This window comes from Lepidochelys kempii, chromosome 23 (genome assembly GCF_965140265.1).
Source record: "Lepidochelys kempii isolate rLepKem1 chromosome 23, rLepKem1.hap2, whole genome shotgun sequence".
Classification (NCBI taxonomy): domain Eukaryota; kingdom Metazoa; phylum Chordata; order Testudines; family Cheloniidae; genus Lepidochelys; species Lepidochelys kempii.
The window spans coordinates 13,149,928-13,168,197 of record NC_133278.1 but is presented as its reverse complement, the minus strand read 5'-3'; the positions used below and the strand labels follow the sequence as shown (position 1 = coordinate 13,168,197).

The 18,270-nt window shown below is 54.5% G+C and overlaps 1 protein-coding gene across 3 annotated transcripts; it reads right to left on the bottom strand.

Annotated features, from left to right (window-relative positions):
- Nucleotides 1-620: 620 nt before the first annotated feature.
- On the bottom strand, nt 621-8,362 carry LOC140902228 (osteoclast-associated immunoglobulin-like receptor). 3 transcript variants are annotated; one of them, XM_073322091.1, is made up of 9 exons: nt 8,263-8,362; nt 8,066-8,101; nt 6,501-6,785; nt 3,683-3,973; nt 2,498-2,620; nt 1,981-2,008; nt 1,669-1,718; nt 1,107-1,144; nt 621-855 (listed from the first exon to the last, which is right to left on the bottom strand). In XM_073322091.1, exons 1-9 carry the CDS (start codon nt 8,291-8,293, stop codon nt 706-708), a joined length of 1,032 nt encoding a protein of 343 aa, XP_073178192.1. In that variant the 5' UTR covers nt 8,294-8,362; the 3' UTR covers nt 621-705. The 3 variants fall into 3 exon arrangements, with proteins under 3 accessions (XP_073178192.1, XP_073178195.1, XP_073178194.1); XM_073322094.1 differs by lacking the exon at nt 3,683-3,973; XM_073322093.1 differs by lacking the exon at nt 1,107-1,144 and having other exon boundaries at nt 785-855.
- Nucleotides 8,363-18,270: the final 9,908 nt, after the last annotated feature.

The following is an 18,270-nucleotide window of genomic DNA, read 5'->3' as shown; positions in this document are numbered from 1 at the left end:
GCCGAAGCAATTTGAGACCATCTATTTGTATAATTTGAAAATATAGTTTTCCTTCTTTTATTCTAAAATTTTATTTTAAAATTTGTCTTACGTCAACTTAGAATATCTAAAATAACTGGTTGACTATGCCTTTTTTATTGCTTAGCAAATTCTGGAGTTCTGTACAGCATCACAGACCGTTCTGCAGCTTTGCCCCGAGTCAGGGTGTGAACCCCGGCATCCTGCCCAACGGACGACCTTCCCCAGAGGAGCTGAAACCCAGCGCCAGGCGAGGGGTCCCTGTATAACCAGCACCCCACCCCATATGGGGCTGCATCCCTCCGTTGGACGAGGGGTCCCTGTATAACCAGCCCACGCACCCCACCCCATCTCGCCCAGGTGTTACACACATTCACAGCAGGGGCCCAGGGAGGCTGGTTTGTGGTTCTGTGTTTATTACAAAGCTGGAGATTAACAGGATGCAAAATAACATAGACAGCCTCGGCACATCCTCTCCTCATCCCGGTGCTAAGCCCCCCACACCGGCCCTACGTGTGGGTCTGGACGGGGCAGGGGGCCAGCAGCTCGATGGGACGGGGCAGTAGCAGGGGGAGGGCAGCGTCTCCCCTAAATCTTCTTAGAAGCAGAGTTCTCTGGGGCTGGCGCTGCAGGGGGGGTGAGTCTGTCGCCCCCTGGGGCCAGGTGCCCCATGGCTGCAGGGGGCTCTCACTGCGGGGCCCCCCGGGCCCTGTTGATCGCGGCGTACACGCTGGGCTGGGCAGACTCAGGGGCAGGGGCCGGTTTCCCCCGCTTGGCCTGCAGCACCTGGACGTCCAGCTCGGCGTAGGTGAGTCCCTGGACACCGGGGTCGGGCTCCTGGGGCAGGGAGGGGAGAGAGTCACTGGGGAGTGTGTGAGCGTGTGTGTGAATCTACCAACACCCCAACACACACACAGAGCACAGGGTACACACACACACATTCTCTCCTACCAGCCTGACCCCCACCCCAAGCCACTGAGTGTTCCAGGAAAGGTGTATTTGTGGGGGGGGGGATGTGAGGGGGTTGCTGGGGCCCATGTGGGGCAAGGTTGGGGGTCAGGCCCCATGGGGGAACAGGGGACACTTACCAGGGTCTGCGGCTCTTTCCCCTCGTCGATAGAGGTGTCTGCGGAACAGAGACACTCGCTGAGCTGCACCCCCGGACGGCCCAGAGCAGGACCCCACACCCAGCTCTGACCCCCCACATCCATCCCAAGGGGTCAGAGCCTGGCAGAGCCACCCCCTCCCCGCCCCACAACACGTCATTAGCCCCGAGTTACAGAGAGGAAAACTGAGTCACAAAGATGTCGAGGGGGTTACAGCGGGGGTGGGGGGGGAGGGACTGGGAGTCAGAAATCCTGGGTTCTCGCCCTGGCTCAGGAGGAGACTGGGTTCTAGCTAGTGGTTAGAGCAGGGGGCTGGCAGCCAGGAGTGGATGGGGAATTAGAGCGGGAAGGGAGGGTGGCCCCAGGGAGCTCCTGGGAGTCCAACACTCTCAGCTGACACCAGCTACCTCTGGGACCCCCTCCTTAGTCCTGCCCAGCAGCTGCTGTAAATCAGACCCTGCCCCATATGGGTGGAGCCCCCACAAGCCCCATCCCTCCCTGGGATCCTGCCCCACCCTGGTACCCCCTTGGGTGTGTTACTCACAGACGGGGTCTTGCTGAGCCGATGCCTTTAATGCCCCCATAGGGCTGGTGCTAAAAGAGAAAATCCCCTTGTAAATGTTATATCCCCCCACCCGCGGACAGATTCCTCAACACACCCAGACAGCCCTCCACCCTGCCTCACACTGAACCCAGTTCCCTAGAACCCAGGACTCCTGGTCACTCCCCAACACACACACCCACACCTCCCTGCTGTAACCACTAGACCCCCACTCCCCTCCCAGATGAAGGAGAGAACCCAGGAGCCATGTGACCCCGGCAGGTCGATTGGGAGGGGGAGGAGCCGGGTTCCTACCTGCTGGGTCTTGGTGCAGCTCCTTTTCCTGCAGAGGGACACAAACCAGAATCCCCCATGAGCAGATCGGGATCCCCCGGTCCCAGCACATGGCAGCAGGGGTGGGGGGCAGCACAACACTGTAGCATGCGCCAGGGGTGGGGCAGATTAACTCGGGGGGGGCTTTTCCTGTCCCTAATCCTCCCTCCTTAGTGACTCGCTATAACAAACCTGATCCATAGGTCGGCTCCCCTGGCACCCCATGTACCAGAGAGGCACGGTGTCGGTGGCTCTTTATAAAGGGACCCCTCGCCCGGTGCTGAGATGCGGCCACCTCTGGGGTGGGGCAAGGGGACTGGTTATATGGGGACCCCTCAGCCTGGGCTGAGATGCAGCCCCTTTGGGGTGGGAGAACCCCCTGCTGAGCCCCCACCCCACTCCTTGGCTTTCCCGGCACCGTCCCCCATCCAAGCCGTGACCCCATCCCGCCCTGCTTCGCGGCAGGTTTAAGCCTTTCCTCACTGGGTGGGGCACTTACTGGCTCGGGTTTTTCGGAAGCAGAGGAAGGCCACCAGGAGGAGGAGGAGGCCGGCGGCTGCCGCGCTCGCCCCGGCGATGATGTGGCTGGTCAGACACGGCGGTGCCAGAGGTCCCGATTCGCCTGGGAAACAGCAGCAGGCCATGAGTGCCGGGAGGGGCTGGTCTGTTCCCCCCCGGCCTCTCCCACCCCAGGCAGCACCCAAGGGGCTGGGACACCGCAGGGCACAACCAGGAGAAAATTCTATGGGGAGGATGTTGGGGGGGTCCCACGGTATCAAGTGGGGTCAGATCAAGCAAGATTTGGGGGATTTGTATCACAAGGGGGCACTGGGCTGCAGTGGGTGGGGGGCTCAGTAGGGGGCGTTCACCCCGTCGGTCGGAGCTGGCCCCATTGCCCCAGCACGGCACTGGGGGCGCTGTCTGATCCAGCCTGGCCATCATTTCTAAGGCATTTCACCGCCTTCCTCATGGCCACACTGACTCAGGCCAAAGGGACCATCTAGCCTGGTATCCCGCCTCCCATGCTGGCTGCCCCTGGCAGCTTCACAGAGACCTCCAGGGCACCACCCCCATGGCCACTGATGGGCCCTGCTGCCCCCAGAGCGGGGACGTGGAGCCGGGCCCCTCCCCTGCTGCCACCAGCTGCACGGGGTGGCTGGGCTGGGAGGAGATGAAGGGCTCTGATCGGGGCCGGTAGCTGCAGCTGCAGGCCGAGGAGGCGGGACAGGAGAGGGAGGGCAGGTGAAAAGGTGGGGAGAGACTCCCCCTTGCTCTGGTCCAGGGCCCCAGGAAACCTTAATCCAACTCTGCCCGTGACTCAGCATCGATCGTTACTGTGAGTCCCGGGGAGGGGGGTTTGTGGCTGGGGACGGAGCTGGCTGGGCAGCCCCTGGGCCCTGATTCCTCTGTGCATCCCCAGTGCGGGGGCAGCCGGGGGAGCATCCCCTGGGAAAGACCCCTGCTCTGCAGCTCCCCCTGGGGGCAGGGATCCCCTTCCCTCAGCTGCGAACCTCCAGAAGCTGCTGCTCCCCCCTGCCTGGGGAACCCCCCAGTGACACTATTTGCGCTCCTTGTCCAGGCGAGTCCCAGGGCTCTGGGCAGAGCCTGGCTCTGAGCATCCCATCTGGGTGCCGACCTTCTGAGGGTCCGGCTGGGAGCGGGGACGTGGAGCCGGGCCCCTCACCTCCTACCACCAGCTGCACGGGGTGGCTGGGCTGCGAGGAGACGAAGGGCTCTGACCGGGGCCGGTAGCTGCAGCTGTAGCTCCCTCCGTGCTGCCGGCCCACGGTGGGGATGTGGAACTCGGCCCCGTCCCCAGCAGGGTCCATGTGTCGCGGCGGGTTCCGGTCTCCAGCCTTGTGCAGGAAGAACCTCACGTCCCGCCGCTGCCCCTGACACCGGATGGTGACGTCTGCCCCTGGGGCGGTGACCCCAGTGGGGCTCAGAGAGATGGAGGGTCTGGGTAAGCTGGGATCTGTGCACAGGAGACAGGCTGTGAGAGCCAGACCCGGGCACCCACCCAGCCCCGGCCTCCAGCTGCAGAAGAGAAGAGTGAGGGGGGATTTGAGAGCAGCCTTCAACTCCCTGAAGGGGGGCTCCAAAGAGGATGGAGCTGGGCTGTTCCCAGTGGGGGCAGATGACAGAACAAGGAGCGATGGTCTCAGGTTGCAGTGGGGGAGGTCTCCTTTGGATATTAGGAAACACTATTGTGACGGTGCTCCCATAAGGCTTTATGAAAATATACTTGTCAATCTATAAATGACATAACTAGAATGTGTTTTATGCTACATATGCCACATGACATATCTCTGTCAAGGTTATCAGCTACTGAATCTATTCACCCTATTTGTATGCATGTGTCCTTATCGTATTCGAAGTTATGAGTATTGGCTGCGTACTTGTTTGATTGTGAGTAGCTTTCAGTGAAGCAGTTGGTCAGCTTCCTGAGAAAGGACTGTTCTCAGTAAGTGCCCAATCAAGAAGCCCTTAAGCCAACAATGAACTTGGAGATGCCAGTCCACATCTGGGCTTTCCCAGGAATGTGGCGTGGCTGGTAAGGAACTCAGTCATGTGTGGACATGTGACTTGCCCAGGTGACTCCAAAACTCCATTTTGTAGCTGGACTTTGCATAGGAGAGAGGAGGGGATCTCCACCCACAAGAAAAGTCTAATTAAACCTCTGGAAGACCCCTCCATTTTGTCTTCAGCTGGCTAAAGAGAGAGCCTCTCCACCCCCAAAGATACCTGAAAGAAACTGGAACAAAGGACAGTAACTACAGGGGATGAGAGTGATAGCTGGACCCAGACTAGAAGGAGATTTGTCTGTAAAAGGAAGCTTCCTGGAACTGGTGAGGTTTTTATCTGTCTTCAGTTTGATTAGACATAGACATGCGTGTTTTATTTTATTTTGCTTGGTAATTCACTTTGTTCTGTCTGTTATTACTTGGAACCACTTAAATCCTACTTTCTGTATTTAATAAAATCACTTTTTACTTATTAATTAACAAAGAGTATGTATTAATACCGGGGGGGCAGAGGGGCAAACAGCTGTGCATATCTCTCGATCAGTGTTATAGAGGGCGAAAAATTTATGAGTTTACCCTGTATAAGCTTTATACAGAGTAAAACAAACTTATTTGGGGTTTAGACCCAACTGGGAGTTGGGCATCTGAGTGTTAAAGACAGGAACACTTCTGTAAGCTGCTCTCAGTTAAGCTTGTAGCTTGTGGGACGTGGTTCAGACCTGGGTCTGTGTTTCTGGCCGGCAAGCGCGTCTGGCGCAGCCAGGCAGGATTCTGGAGTGCCAAGCTGGCAAGGAGGGCAGGGGCAGAAGTAGTCTTGGCACATCAGTTGGGAGCCCCAAGGGGGTTTCTGTGATCCAACCCGTAACAACTATTTCACTAGCAGGGTGGTGAGGCACTGGAATGGGCTCCCTAGGGAAGTGGTGGAATCTCCATCCTTAGAGGTTTTTAAGGCCTGGCTTGACAAAGCCCTGGCTGGGATGATTTGGTTGGCGTTGGTCCTGCTTTGAGCAAGGGGTTGGACAAGATGACCTCCTGAGGTCTCTTCCAACCCTAATCTTCGATGATTCCCTGTCTGGCCCTGGCATGGGCAGATCCAGGGTCCCCCTGGCAGAGATTCTCTCCCAGATTCCAGAGTCCCCCTGACCCTGTGACCTGGGCTCCCAGTCCCACACACATGGAGCCGCGGCGGCCTAGTTCTTGGGGTCCTCATATGCCGTGTGTGGCCCCTGCCTCATTCACTGCATCCGCCCCCCCCCCCCCCCGAGCACAGGGCGACTCAGAGGCTGCTCTCTGGAGCCTGGCACTATAGGGCCTGAGCCCCACACAGGAAGGAAGTCAGCCCCTGGGAGGCAGCGAGGAGTCTTTATCCCCATTCTACGGGGGAAACTGAGTCACAGTCAGATTCACTTTCCTTCGTGAGCTCCCAGGGCAGGGACAGTCTCTTCACTCTGTGTTTATGCAGCGCCCGGCACAACGGGGTCCTGACCATGGCAGGGGCCTATATGCTCCCCCAACACAAGGGATCCAGCGCTACTGAGGCCAGTGTTTGCAGAGGTCTCCATTAACTGTGGGCATCTCTGTTTGTGGGCGGTTGGTCTGAGATCCCCCAAGATTGAGGCCCCCCGACAAAGAAGGACACTTCTGAAAACCGCGATGTGCTCCCATCACACAGAGTCTGTGGCCGCACCAGGAGAACAGTGGGGAGGGGATCACGGGATTAAATAGCGACTCACGGTTCCTACGCACAAGGGGCAGCGTTAAAGTCGCCTCCCTGCCCCGAGCCTCCAGGGGCTGCTGCTCCCCCCTGGCTGGGGAACCCCCCAGTGACTCCATCCCTGCTCCCCGGCTGGGCGTCCCCACTGTGGGGTCAGGGCTCAGGGCAGAGCCTGGCTCTGAGCATCCCACTAGCACCGAGCCCCCGTGAGGGTCAGACTGGGGGTGGGGCTGGGAATGGGGACACCGAGCTGAGCCCCTCACCTGTCACCACCAGCTCCACGGGGTCGCTGGGGGACGACGCGGCGGCTGACCCCGATCTGTTCTGATAGGAGCAGTTGTATCTCCCCCGGTCCTCCCGGCTCACGTTGCTGATGAAAAACACAGCCCCAGACCCGCTCGAAGCCACAGCTGGGAGATGGCGTCCCTCTTTGTTCAGCATGAACCGCATGCCCTGGCGCTGCCCCCGACACCAGATGGCCACGGCTCCCCCCAGGGAGACCCCCCCGCTGGGGCTCAAGGAGATGTTGGGTTTGGGGTAGCTGGGCTCTGCAGGGGGAAGCAGACAGGCCGTGAGACGCAGGCCCCGTCACCCAGTCCTGGGACCCGTCCTCACCACGCGGCCTCAGTGGGGGGTCAGACCTGGCAGCCCTGGGGACGGGCTCCTGGATGCCTTTCCACAGGGGCCCAGAGTTTCCTCTGAGCCCTGGGCTAACAGCATGAGACATGGAGCAACCCCAGCCCCTGGGGGCCCAAAGCTCTGCTCCCAAGTGGGTGACAGGCCAGTCCAGTCTCTAGGGGTCCATTCACAGGAAGCATCCAGCGCAGAGAGAGCACCCTGGAGAGGGGACACCCTCGCCCCTTCCTGAAGTGACCACAACCAGGTTGGGGGTCGAGCCCCCCGGGAATCTGGGCCCCAGTCTTGCCGGGGTTACGAGGACTCTGCCACATGGGAGGGAGGAAGGGGAGCCCTCGAGGTCAGGCAGGCCGCTGGGTAAAGGGAGTGGGAGCGAGGACTCAGATCCTTTCACCAGCCAATCCCACCGGGGCGAGTATAAGCCAGGAAAGTTTCCCCCAATAGCGGGACCATTCCCCCGCTTACACGCAGCACCACCCCTGACTTGTAGGGGACTGTGCAAGTCTCTACTATCCACTGAGGTTTATAACCTTCAGCTCCGCCCATCACCCCCTAACTGATGTGTTACCTGGGAAAGGCCCCCCTGCTCTGCAGCTCCCGCTGGGGGCAGGAATCCCCCCTCCCTCAGCCCTGAATGTCCAGTGGCTGCTTCTTCCCCCGGCTGATAAACCCCCCAGTGACTCTGTCCCCTCTGCTGGGCTCAGGGCAGAGCCTGGCTCTGAGCGTCCCAACAGTGCAGAGACCCACCTTTCCCCAGGCCTTGGGATCACGGGGTGGGCGGCTGTGAGTGCAGGGGAGGGAGGTGTTGGGAAGGGGGCTGATCTGGGGGGGGTCTTCCCCACGGCTGCACTGACCATGAATGTTTCGGTTACCCCGAGGGGATCTAGAGCCCACGGATGGGCCCTGTTAGTGTTTGTATGAGCTGAAATAAATCCACATTCCCCCCGCCCCCCACAATCTTCCCAGTCTGCGGGGGCAGGACACTGAACCAGTGGATGGTCCCCATCCGCTTTGTCAGACCCCGGGAGCCAAGGTCGGCTTCTCGTTACTCCCTGGTGGGGCGGGGCAGAGAAGAACTGGGACAGGTCTGAGCGCCCAGGGGGAGTTTGTGTTGAGTTTTGGGTAACGTTCAGGACTCAGATCCCCTCCCCCATCCTTGATGTTACTGTTCTCCCCCCAGACTGATACTCACCTCCCCACACGCCGCTGTGACCGGCCAGCCAGCAGCCTGGAGAGGAGACGGCTCGTTAGTGACCAGATCCCAGAGAAACTCGATCCCGCACCCTGGTCTCATTTCCACCCCACCCCACCCCGCCATGGGCACATGCCCTGGTCTCAGATCCACCCCCCACATGGACACACGCCCTGGCTGTCTCACTCGATACTCACCGAGGAAGAGGACAGTGAGAGCAGACGCCATGATGGGGCAGTGGGGGGCCCCTCAGCGCTGCCACCAACACCCCAGTGCTGAGCTCCACTGAGCTTGAGGCCCGAGTGCGAGCAGAATGAGGAACTGCGCTGGGGGCTGCAGCCCCAGGAAGCCCGTGATGCGCTCGGCCCCTTTCTTCCCCATCAGCTGGTTTCTCTGCAATCTCCAGCCCAAATCTACAGCAGTCAGAGCAAAGCCATCTCCCTGCAACGCCCAGCAAACCACATCCCCTCCTGCAGCTGCCTGGTCTCATGCCACCCCCCAGCCCCATCACCCCCCAGCCCCTCATGGGAGTTGCCTAATCTGGGTACCGGCTGGGAACAGGGAAATCTCAGGAGGTGTCATGAGGTGTCCAGGCTTCCCTGAGCTTTTCCAACAGGCCCGTCTTATCACCCTCGAGCAGCAGCTCAGAGCAGAGGAGGGCTTCTACCCCCCCCACACAGTGCCCCCCACAAAGAAACCCTCTCCCAAGGAGCGGGACAGAGATTCCTTCCTGACCCAGCTGGGCCCAGCCCCAGCCCTGGAGCATGAGGGTGGAGGGACCTGGCCAACCTCCTTCTCAGGTACCATCGCTGCACACGCCGTTCTTAGCTGAGTGATGTGGCACAGAGACATGACGGGGGGTTTGAGGGGGGGTGGGAGTTGTGGTTTCTGGTCCCCATGAGCAGGGGAGGGAGGGGTAAATGTAGATCCTGAGTTGATAAAGGAGCAGTGGATAAATCTGGGAAAGGGGAAGTCTGGCCAGAGCCGGCGCTCGCTTCCTGTCTCTGCTACTGCCAGTGAAATTCTGTGAAAACCTGATGCCCGGCACCTAGCCTGTTCTATACCCCGGCTCTGGGAGGGGAATGGGGTCTAGTGATTGGGGGGTGGGGGTGGCTGGGAGCCAGGACTCCTGGGTTCTCTCCTGGCTCTGGTTGGGGGGGTGGGGTCTAGTGCTAAGAGAAAAGGATGCAGATTTGAGCCAGCCCCCTAGAGGTGAAAGGTCCCGTGTACCTTCCCGATCCCATACCCGGGGCAGTGGGTCTGCGCATCTCAGGGCCCAGAGCACAGCTCACCTCAGGATGCTGCAAAAGGGACATGGGGGGTCGGGGGGAGCCAACCAGCCCCCCAGAAAGGGGAGGAGGCAAGTTAACAGGGACAGAGCTCAGGAGAATCTCCCCTCCCCCATGCCCGGCGGATGCCCAAGCTCTGGCTCCCCAGCTTGTTTACCCTTCACTCCCCACCCCTGACATTCACGCATTGGGATCCTCAGCCTCCTGGCCTGTATCCCCTCCCCCCTACATGTCCCACCATCCCATGTCCCCTCATGTCTCTGTCCCCATCTTTCTGCCCCCTGGCCTGTGTCCCTGTGACGAAGTGTGACTGTTCTTAATGTTTCCTCTGAATACTGTAGGGGTGCCTCAGTTTCCCCTATGCATTTCTTCAGTCTCTCGGTGGTGGGATAAGGGGGTGTAATTGTTGCAGAGCAAAGGGCCAGTGTACATAAATGGCCAACACTCTGTCTCCTGGCAAGTGATGGCCTGGGCCCTTCCCCCCTGCAAGGTGAGAGCTAAAGGGTTGGAGAACAAAGGAATCAGGTGCCCTCCTGGCCCAGGAAAGGGATGTCAAAGTTTGACTCAGACTCACAATTTATCAGACCACTCTGTTTTATTGGCAAAGCTGCTCTGCTAATACATTTAGAAGTGAGCCCCCTGAGTGGGGCTTGTGTCTTTTAATTTATACAGTTTTTTGGAGAACAAGTTACAGAGAAGTTACAGACAAAAGAAGAAAAAGATTTTAGTCGCCACCCTTCAAGATCCCTGAGACCAGTCATGTATCTTCAATTACCTACCACCCTTAACAATCTCCTTTAACAGCTTCCAGTTAACTTAACTAATTGCCCTTCACACCTTCCATTCTGATACCTGCTTCTTAGACGTGCTGGCTGTATCTTAATTGCTTCTCCATTCAAAAGCTAACTGTCCCTACGTGTGTGTCCCCTTATACAATGTTATACTTCCACAATCCCGCCTTTTGGTCAAGGCTACGCCCATGACCAATGACTTACTGGATTCCATACATCAATCGTTCTTTTCATTACTTTCACTGGTGACATTTAACAACATTAGATTAGCACTCTGGTTAGGGGTAACCTGATGGATGGTGTGTCTTGTGCAGTTTTGGATACAACAAGAAATCAATTGAAAACACACAAAGATTATTAGAATTCCAAATAGGATAGTCAGGATTCCTTGAAACAACCAGTTTCCCAGACTAGAGAAATTGAATAAGTTACTTATCCATTTCCACAAGGAACTTGGTTCTTCGTGGGGAAGGTATGCAATTTGCTCCAGATCGCTAGCACGATTTATTACCTCATTAGTATTATCAGGTATGTATACACAGCTTTCTGTTCCAATTAGAGCACAGGTCCCTCCTTTGGCTGCCAGTATTATATCTAATGCCTGACGGTTTTGGAGGGCCACTTGTCGGACCGTTCCTGCTTCTTTGGCTAGAGCTTTTAAGCTCTCTCCTGTTTCATTGGCCATGATCTCAACCACCGCTTGTAACCTTAAAAGCCTTTTTGCATGGTGGATTACCCCGCCTACTGGGACTAAAGAAATGCCAACAGCTTCTTCCCAAGTTAGGGGGCTTATGTTATCCACATACCATTTAGCATCTGGCAAGTCCCTCCTTTTTCGCCTGAAATTACGGAGGCGATTTCGTGGGAGGGATTGAAGCACCCGGAATTGTGGGAAAAGCTGATCAGGATAACAGATACCTGACCAATTTGCTGGTAACACCGTGTAAACATTTTCCCCACAAACCCAATGATGTCCCATTAAAGCTGGGAAGGGTTGACTGCAACCCTTTGACATGTAAGAATTTACGAAGGAGGAATAGTATCCCCCAAAGGGCACAGGATGATTTTCACTGGGAGAAGAGGTAGCATTCACATGACATTTGTAGATGGTGCTGTTTTTCTCAGGGAGGCTGTAGGGAGAGCAAGAGATTGAATCTTTGGTTTGATCGCAGGTTGAGAGGAAGTTTATCTTTCCATACCTGGTTCGCCATTCTCCAACCTTGTTTGAATAGTCCCATACACCATGGGACACGATGTATTGGAGACAGCTGCTCCTCCCTAGATTCAGCCCTGTCCCATTACACACCCAGCACCAGTGGCCCTTTCCTTTCACCACACTTATAAGTTTAGGAACATATGTTTTTCCCAGCCCCCAAGTGTCATTTTCCTTCCATGTCCTTTTAAGTGGATAGGGTTCTCCAGCAGGCTCTGAGGAATTCAAAGGGATTGCCATGGTGGGGATACTAGTTTGTGAGTGAGCTGGGATGTGGCTGCAGACCCAGCAATTAGAAATATTCAGGATCTGGGCTATCTGCCCCTGTTGTTGGATGAAAGAATTGTCACTGTCACTCTGGATTCCCCAGACCCTCAGGACACAGGAGCTGAGGATTAAGCTTCTCAAAGGACACATGTTGGAAGCAGGACCCTTTCTGGTTCCGACAGCCCCTTTCGAGGGATCCGCAGTCACGGTTTTACGTCCACCAGGCAGCAGACGCTAGGCTCACTACGGCTTCCTGTTTGTTGGGTCCTGCTGTCTGCTTACCCTCTGCTTCTGGCAACCCTTACGAGAGCGCAGATTGTAAGGTATTGCAGGCGGTTCCTCTTTGTCTTCTGGGGTTGAAGCTGGTTCGGCGTGGTCTTGCAGAGGTGCTGGGTCCCCTTGAGGTGGCGCTGGCTTACACTGTGGGGCGTGGATCCATGCAGCGATGCCGGATAATTTCGCTGCTGTCTGGGTGGTGAGCAGTACCTGGTACGGACCCTTCCACCAGGGTTCCAAGGCCGCAGGTAGACCCAGTCACCAGGCTCAGGGGTGTGACAGGCAGCAGAGGTGGGTTCCCTCGGCCAAGCTGCGCGAACGGAAGGAGCTCACCGCTTGCATTAACCCTTTGCAGTACTGGAGGAGCGTGCTGTGAGTTAGGTTTAGGTCTGGGGCTGGGCTAATAGTAGCCATTGTTCGCATAGGGCGTCCCATGACAATTTCAAATGGACTCAGTTTGTGTCTCTGGGATGGGGATGACCGAATTTCCATAAGGGCCAGTGGTAAAGCAGCTGGCCAGTTTAACCCTGTGGAACTACAGATTTTTGCCAGCTTATTTTTAAGCTCACCATTTCGCCTTTCAACTGCCCCTGCACTCTGTGGATGGTAAGGGCAGTGCAACAGGGGGGTGACATGTAATACCTGGTTTAGATGTTGAACAATTTTTCCAGTAAAATGTGTTCCCCGGTCACTAGACAAAGTGGCAGGAATTCCCTTGGTCAGGATAATGTGATTTAACAGACATTTTGCAACGGACAATGAATCAGCTTTGCGACAGGGAAAGGCTTCAATCCAACCCGAAAACAGACATATTATAACTAAAATGAATTCATATTTCTGACACTTTGGCATTTGTACAAAATCAAGTTGCCAGTGTAGGAAAGGTGCTTGAGGCAAACCCCGGAACCCTTGTGTTACTTTTACAGATTTGCCGACATTGTGGCTTTGACAAGTAACACAAGCGGCACAGGGGCGGGTTGCAAAGGAGCTGAAATGGGGAGCCCACCACCCCACCTTACTCATAGCAGAGACCATCCCCTCCTTGCCGACATGCGAAACACCATGTAGCAGGACGGCTAGAGACGGGTAGAGTGAGAGGGGGGCTACAAAGGTACCGGTGGGCGATTGCCAAAGGGAATCAGAATGCAAAGAGAAACCCAAAGCACTCCAGGAGTCTTTCTCTGTTTCTGGGGCAGAATCCTGGAGCTGAGCGAGATGAGACAGGGATGGTGGCGTTACAGAGACAGAGAGGGGACCAAGAAACGCTTCTGGTGAAGGTTTTATAGTGGTGGCATGTTTTACAGCAGCATCAGCAAGTGCATTACCTTTTGCCACCTCGGTGTCTGCCGCTGAGTGGCCAATACACTTAACAATTGCCAAGGCAGACGGTAGTAAAACTGCATACAGGAGGGCGGCAATGTAGGGGCCATTCTTGATAGGGGTACCAGTAGAGGTAAGAAAACCTCGAGCCTGCCAGAGGGTGCCAAAGTCATGCACAACCCCAAAGGCATACCGAGAATTAGTAAAAAGATTTAAGATTTAAAAAGATCTATCTGGCTTTAAGATTAAACTCAATAAGTTTATGGAGGAGATGGTATGATAGGATAACATGGTTTTGGTAATTAAATATTCATGGTAAATAGGCCCAATGGCCTGTGATGGGTTATTAGATGGGGTAAGATCTGAGTTACCCAGAAAAGAATTTTCTGTAGTATCTGGCTGATGAATCTTGCCCATATGCTCAGGGTTTAGCTGATCGCCATATTTGGGGTCGGGAAGGAATTTTCCTCCAGGGCAGATTGGAAGGCCCTGGAGGTTTTTCACCTTCCTCTGTAGCATGGGGCACGGGTCACTTGCTGGAGGATTCTCTGCTCCTTGAAGTCTTTAAACTACGATTTGAGGACTTCAATAGCACAGATATAGGTGTGAGATTTTTTTTTTTTTTGTAGGAGTGGTGCGTGAAATTCTGTGGCCTGCGTTGTGCAGGAGGTCAGACTAGATGATCATAATGGTCCCTTCTGACCTAAATATCTATGAATCTATGAAAAAATAGTGGCAGAGAGCCCCTCGGCTAGAAAGCAGGCACAGGTTAGAGCAATCAGTTCAGCCACCTGGGCAGAGGTCACAGAGGGTAAGGGCGCAGCTTCTATGGTCTCAGAGAGAGAGACCACAGCGTACCCTGCAAGAAGGTGGCCTTGGTCATTTCTATAACAGGACCCATCAGTGAATAATACCAGGTCAGAGTTAGGGAGAGGTACATCTGAAAGGTCGGGGCGCGGGAGAGTGATAGCGGAGACAGTTGCAAGGCAGTCATGGGGTTCACCATCACTAGGTAAAGGAAGGAGGGTAGCAGGGTTTAACCGGGAGCAGCGCTTAACAATCATATGTGAGGCTGAAAGCAGCAAAAGTTCATACCTAGTGAGGGCAGCAGAGGAGAGGTGAGCCGTGTTGCGTTGCAGAAGGAGAGTTTCCACAGAATGGGGAACCATGAGAGTGAGAGGAGAGCGGAGGACAAGGGACTCAGACATCTCGACCAGGCGCTCTGCAGCAGCTACAGCGCATAGGCAAGGGGGTAAACCCTGGGCTACAGGGTCCAAGGTTGCAGAAAAATAAGCCACCAGGCGATTTCTGTCACGGTGCTCCTGAGTAAGAACCCCGAGGGCACAAGCAGATTGTTCATGACAGAAAAGGGTAAAAGGCTTCTCATAGTTAGGTAACCCTAAGGCAGGGGCAGAGGCTAAATTCTGCTTAAGGGAGATGAAAGCAGCATTTGCTTCAAGTGGCCATGGCATGGGGTTAGGTACAGAGGATCGAGTGAGTTCTTGGAGTGGTTTAGCCAGAGAAGCATATTGGGGAATCCATTGCCTACAGAACCCTGTCATGCCTAAGAATTTTCTGACCTGGTGTGGAGAGCAAGGCTGGGGAAAGCTAAGGATGGCTTGTACCCGGGCTGGATAGAGTGTACGGGAGCCCTCGGAGAGAAGGAAGCCTAGGTATGTGACAGAGGTTTGGCAGAGCTGCAATTTTGTGCAAGAAGCCTTATGACCCTTGTTCGCTAAAGCTGTGAGAAGTGTTAGTGAATCAGTTTCTGAGGCAGACAGAGAGGGGGAGCACAGGAGTAAGTTGTCCACATATTGGATCAGTGTGGATCCTGACGGGAAAACCAGATCAGCGAGATCCCTGGCTAGGGCTTGAGAAAAATAGGATGGACTCTCTGTATACCCCTGGGGAAGGGTAGTCCATGTATATTGCTGACCCTTGTAGGAGAAGACAAAGAGATACTGGGAGTCAGAGTGAACTGGGACAGAGAAGAAAGCGGAGCACAAATCTACAACAGTGAAGTGGGTTGCATTTGGAGGAATAGACGCTGGTATTGTAGCAGGGTTAGGAACCACTGGAAAAGAAGGTCTGACAATACGGTTAATAGCTCAAAGGTCTTGAACAAATTGCCACGATTTGCCATCAGCCTTTTGAACTGGGAGGATAGGGGTGTTACAGGGGCTGGAACAAGGGACAATAATTCCTTGTTCTTTTAATGCAGATATAACTGGAGCAATCCCAGCCTCTGCCTCAGGATTCAAAGGATAGGAATTGTCTACAGGTTTGGAATTGTCTACAGTAATCCGAACTGGGTCAGTATTTAATCGGCCCGCTTCAGATGGGTGAGATGGCCATAGGGAGGAAGGAACCTGAGAGATTAGACGCCCTAGGGACGGAGTTAAGGGACAGCAAGGGACCGGAGTGGAGAGGGAAGTTTCAGACAGCAGGGAGGCTACAGAATCACATAAGGAAGACTGAGGGATTTGCAGATAGACACCATCTGGGGAGCAGTAAATAGAACAGCCAAGTTTGCATAGCAAGTCCCGTCCCAGAAGGTTTGCAGGGGTGGAATCAGAGAGGAGGAATGCATGCTCCTCAGAGAGGGGACCGACCTGAACAGACAAAGGTTTTGAGAGGGGAAAAGAGGTAGGGATCCCTGTAATGCCAACAGCAGACAAAGATTTTCCAGATTGGGGAACCTCAAGCAAGTCAGTGGTGTGGATTGTAGAAAGAGAAGCTCCAGTCAAGAGAATCTTTGCAGTCTGCTTTGGATTTCTTCTTCATAATATTTTGCAGAGCTGCGAGGCCAATGAGGGTATCTTCTTCACTTTCATTATCTGTAGTCACTGAAGATTTTTCCTTTTCTGATTTCTGATTTGCGCAGGAGTATGGTGGGGGTCGGGTTTGATCCGGATCATTGCACAGGACTGGGCAAAGGGGAGCGCTCAGACTAGTGGTGGGAGGGACTGCATCCAATTGAACTGTTAGTTTTTGGATAGAATTTTTAAGAGAGGTGAGTTTTGACTCAGTCCATCTACGATTTGCCTCTTCCCACCACTGCATGAAGCAGTCTACTTCTCCTCTCTCCAATTTGGTTTTTGGGAGGACGAGTTTGCTTTTTAAAGCGTCCACTCGATCCTTGTCCCAAGAACCTAACAGTGGCCACTGTAATTTGGGGTTCTCTAGAGCTAATTTGGACCATTTTTCAAGAAACCTACAAGAGTCCGGACGCCTCCTAAAATACATAAAATAAGCTGGAGTTCCCTTAGGGAACTGTTCTACCTTAGACTTCTGATTACCCATCCAGGAGGACTTCACACAGCACTCACACAAGAAGGAAATTCGGGCTCAGCAGAGCGGTGCCCGGTGCCACACACAGAAAGGAGCCCACAGGCTACTGCCTCAACTGCCCTTGCTTTCACACCGGGGTTATACCCAAGGCGTGGTGCGGCTGCAGCTGTGCAGATTCCACTTATTCAGACCGTGGGGACGGGGACCCCTTGGTCAGCCAGTCTCCGGACAGAGATGGCTCCCAGATTCACACACAAACCACGGGGAAGACGGATAGACACAAAGACAAGACAGTCCTCAAACCGGTTAAAGCACAAAAATAATAATTACCTGAGACTTCTGATTCCAGAAGCTGGATCCAAAGACCCCTGCCCGAACAGAGTGGGAACCAACAAGTTCAATGGCGTAGACTGCGCTGCTGCTGTGTACCTTTCTGTCTTGTGGAGGATCGCTTGGACTAAGCGCCCAGGCGCCAGCTGCCACGATCGTCCTGCAAGGCAGACAGGGATCACACAGCCTCAGTGAAGCCGCTTGCCATCTCGGTGGGACCTCCAAATTGTCAAAGTTTGACTCAGACTCACAATTTATCAGACCACTCTGTTTTATTAGCAAAGCTGCTCTGCTAATACATTTAGAAGTGAGCCCCCTGAGTGGGGCTTGTGTCTTTTAATTTATACAGTTTTTTGGAGAACAAGTTACAGAGAAGTTACAGACAAAAGAAGAAAAAGATTTTAGTCACCACCCTTCGAGACCCCTGAGACCAGTCATGTATCTTCAATTACCTGCCACCCTTAACAATCTCCTTTAACAGCTTCCAGTTAACTTAACTAATTGCCCTTCACACCTTCCATTCTGATGCCTGCTTCTTAGACGTGCTGGCTGTATCTTAATTGCTTCTCCATTCAAAAGCTAACTGTCTCTACGTGTGCTCCCTCAGATACTTTGTAACATGTTTTGGCATGCCCTCTCATATACAATGTATCCAGCATGTCCCCTTATACAATGTTATACTTATACAATGTTATACTTCCACAGGGACAAAGCCCAGAGGAGAAGGGGCTGGAGAGAGTTTCAGTTTGGGGCTGGCGGGGGACATGGAGTGAAGGGCAGACGTGGTTGTCTGGCTCACTGCCCCCCAAAATGGACCAGGCTGAGGGGTCTGGTTCTCTGCACCCACAAGCTCTGTTTTAGACCATGTTCCTGTTGTCTAATAAACCTCTGTTTTACTGGCTGGCTAAGGGTATGTCTACACTATGAAATTAGGTCGAATTTATAGAAGTTGGTTTTTAGAAATCGTTTTTATATAGTCGAGTGTGTGTGTCCCCACACAAAATGCTCTAAGTGCATTAAGTGCATTAACTGGGCGGAGCGCTTCCACAGTACCAAGGTTCGCGTCGACTTCCGGAGCGTTGCACTGTGGGAAGCGATCCCACAGTTCCCGCAGTCTCCGCCGCCCACTGGAATTCTGGGTTGAGATCCCAGTGCCTGATGGGGCAAAAAACATTGTCGCAGGTGGTTCTGGGCACATGTCATCAGCCCCCCCACTTCCCTCCCTCCCTCCGTGAAAGCAACGGCAGACAATCATTTCGCGCCTTTTTTCCTGAGTTACCTGTGCAGACGCCATACCACGGCAAGCATGGAGCCCGCTCAGCGCACTGTCACCCTACGTCTCCTGGGTGCTGGCAGACGCGGGACTGCATTGCTACACAGCTGCAGCTCATTGCCTTGTGGCAGCAGACGGTGCATAGGCCTGATAAT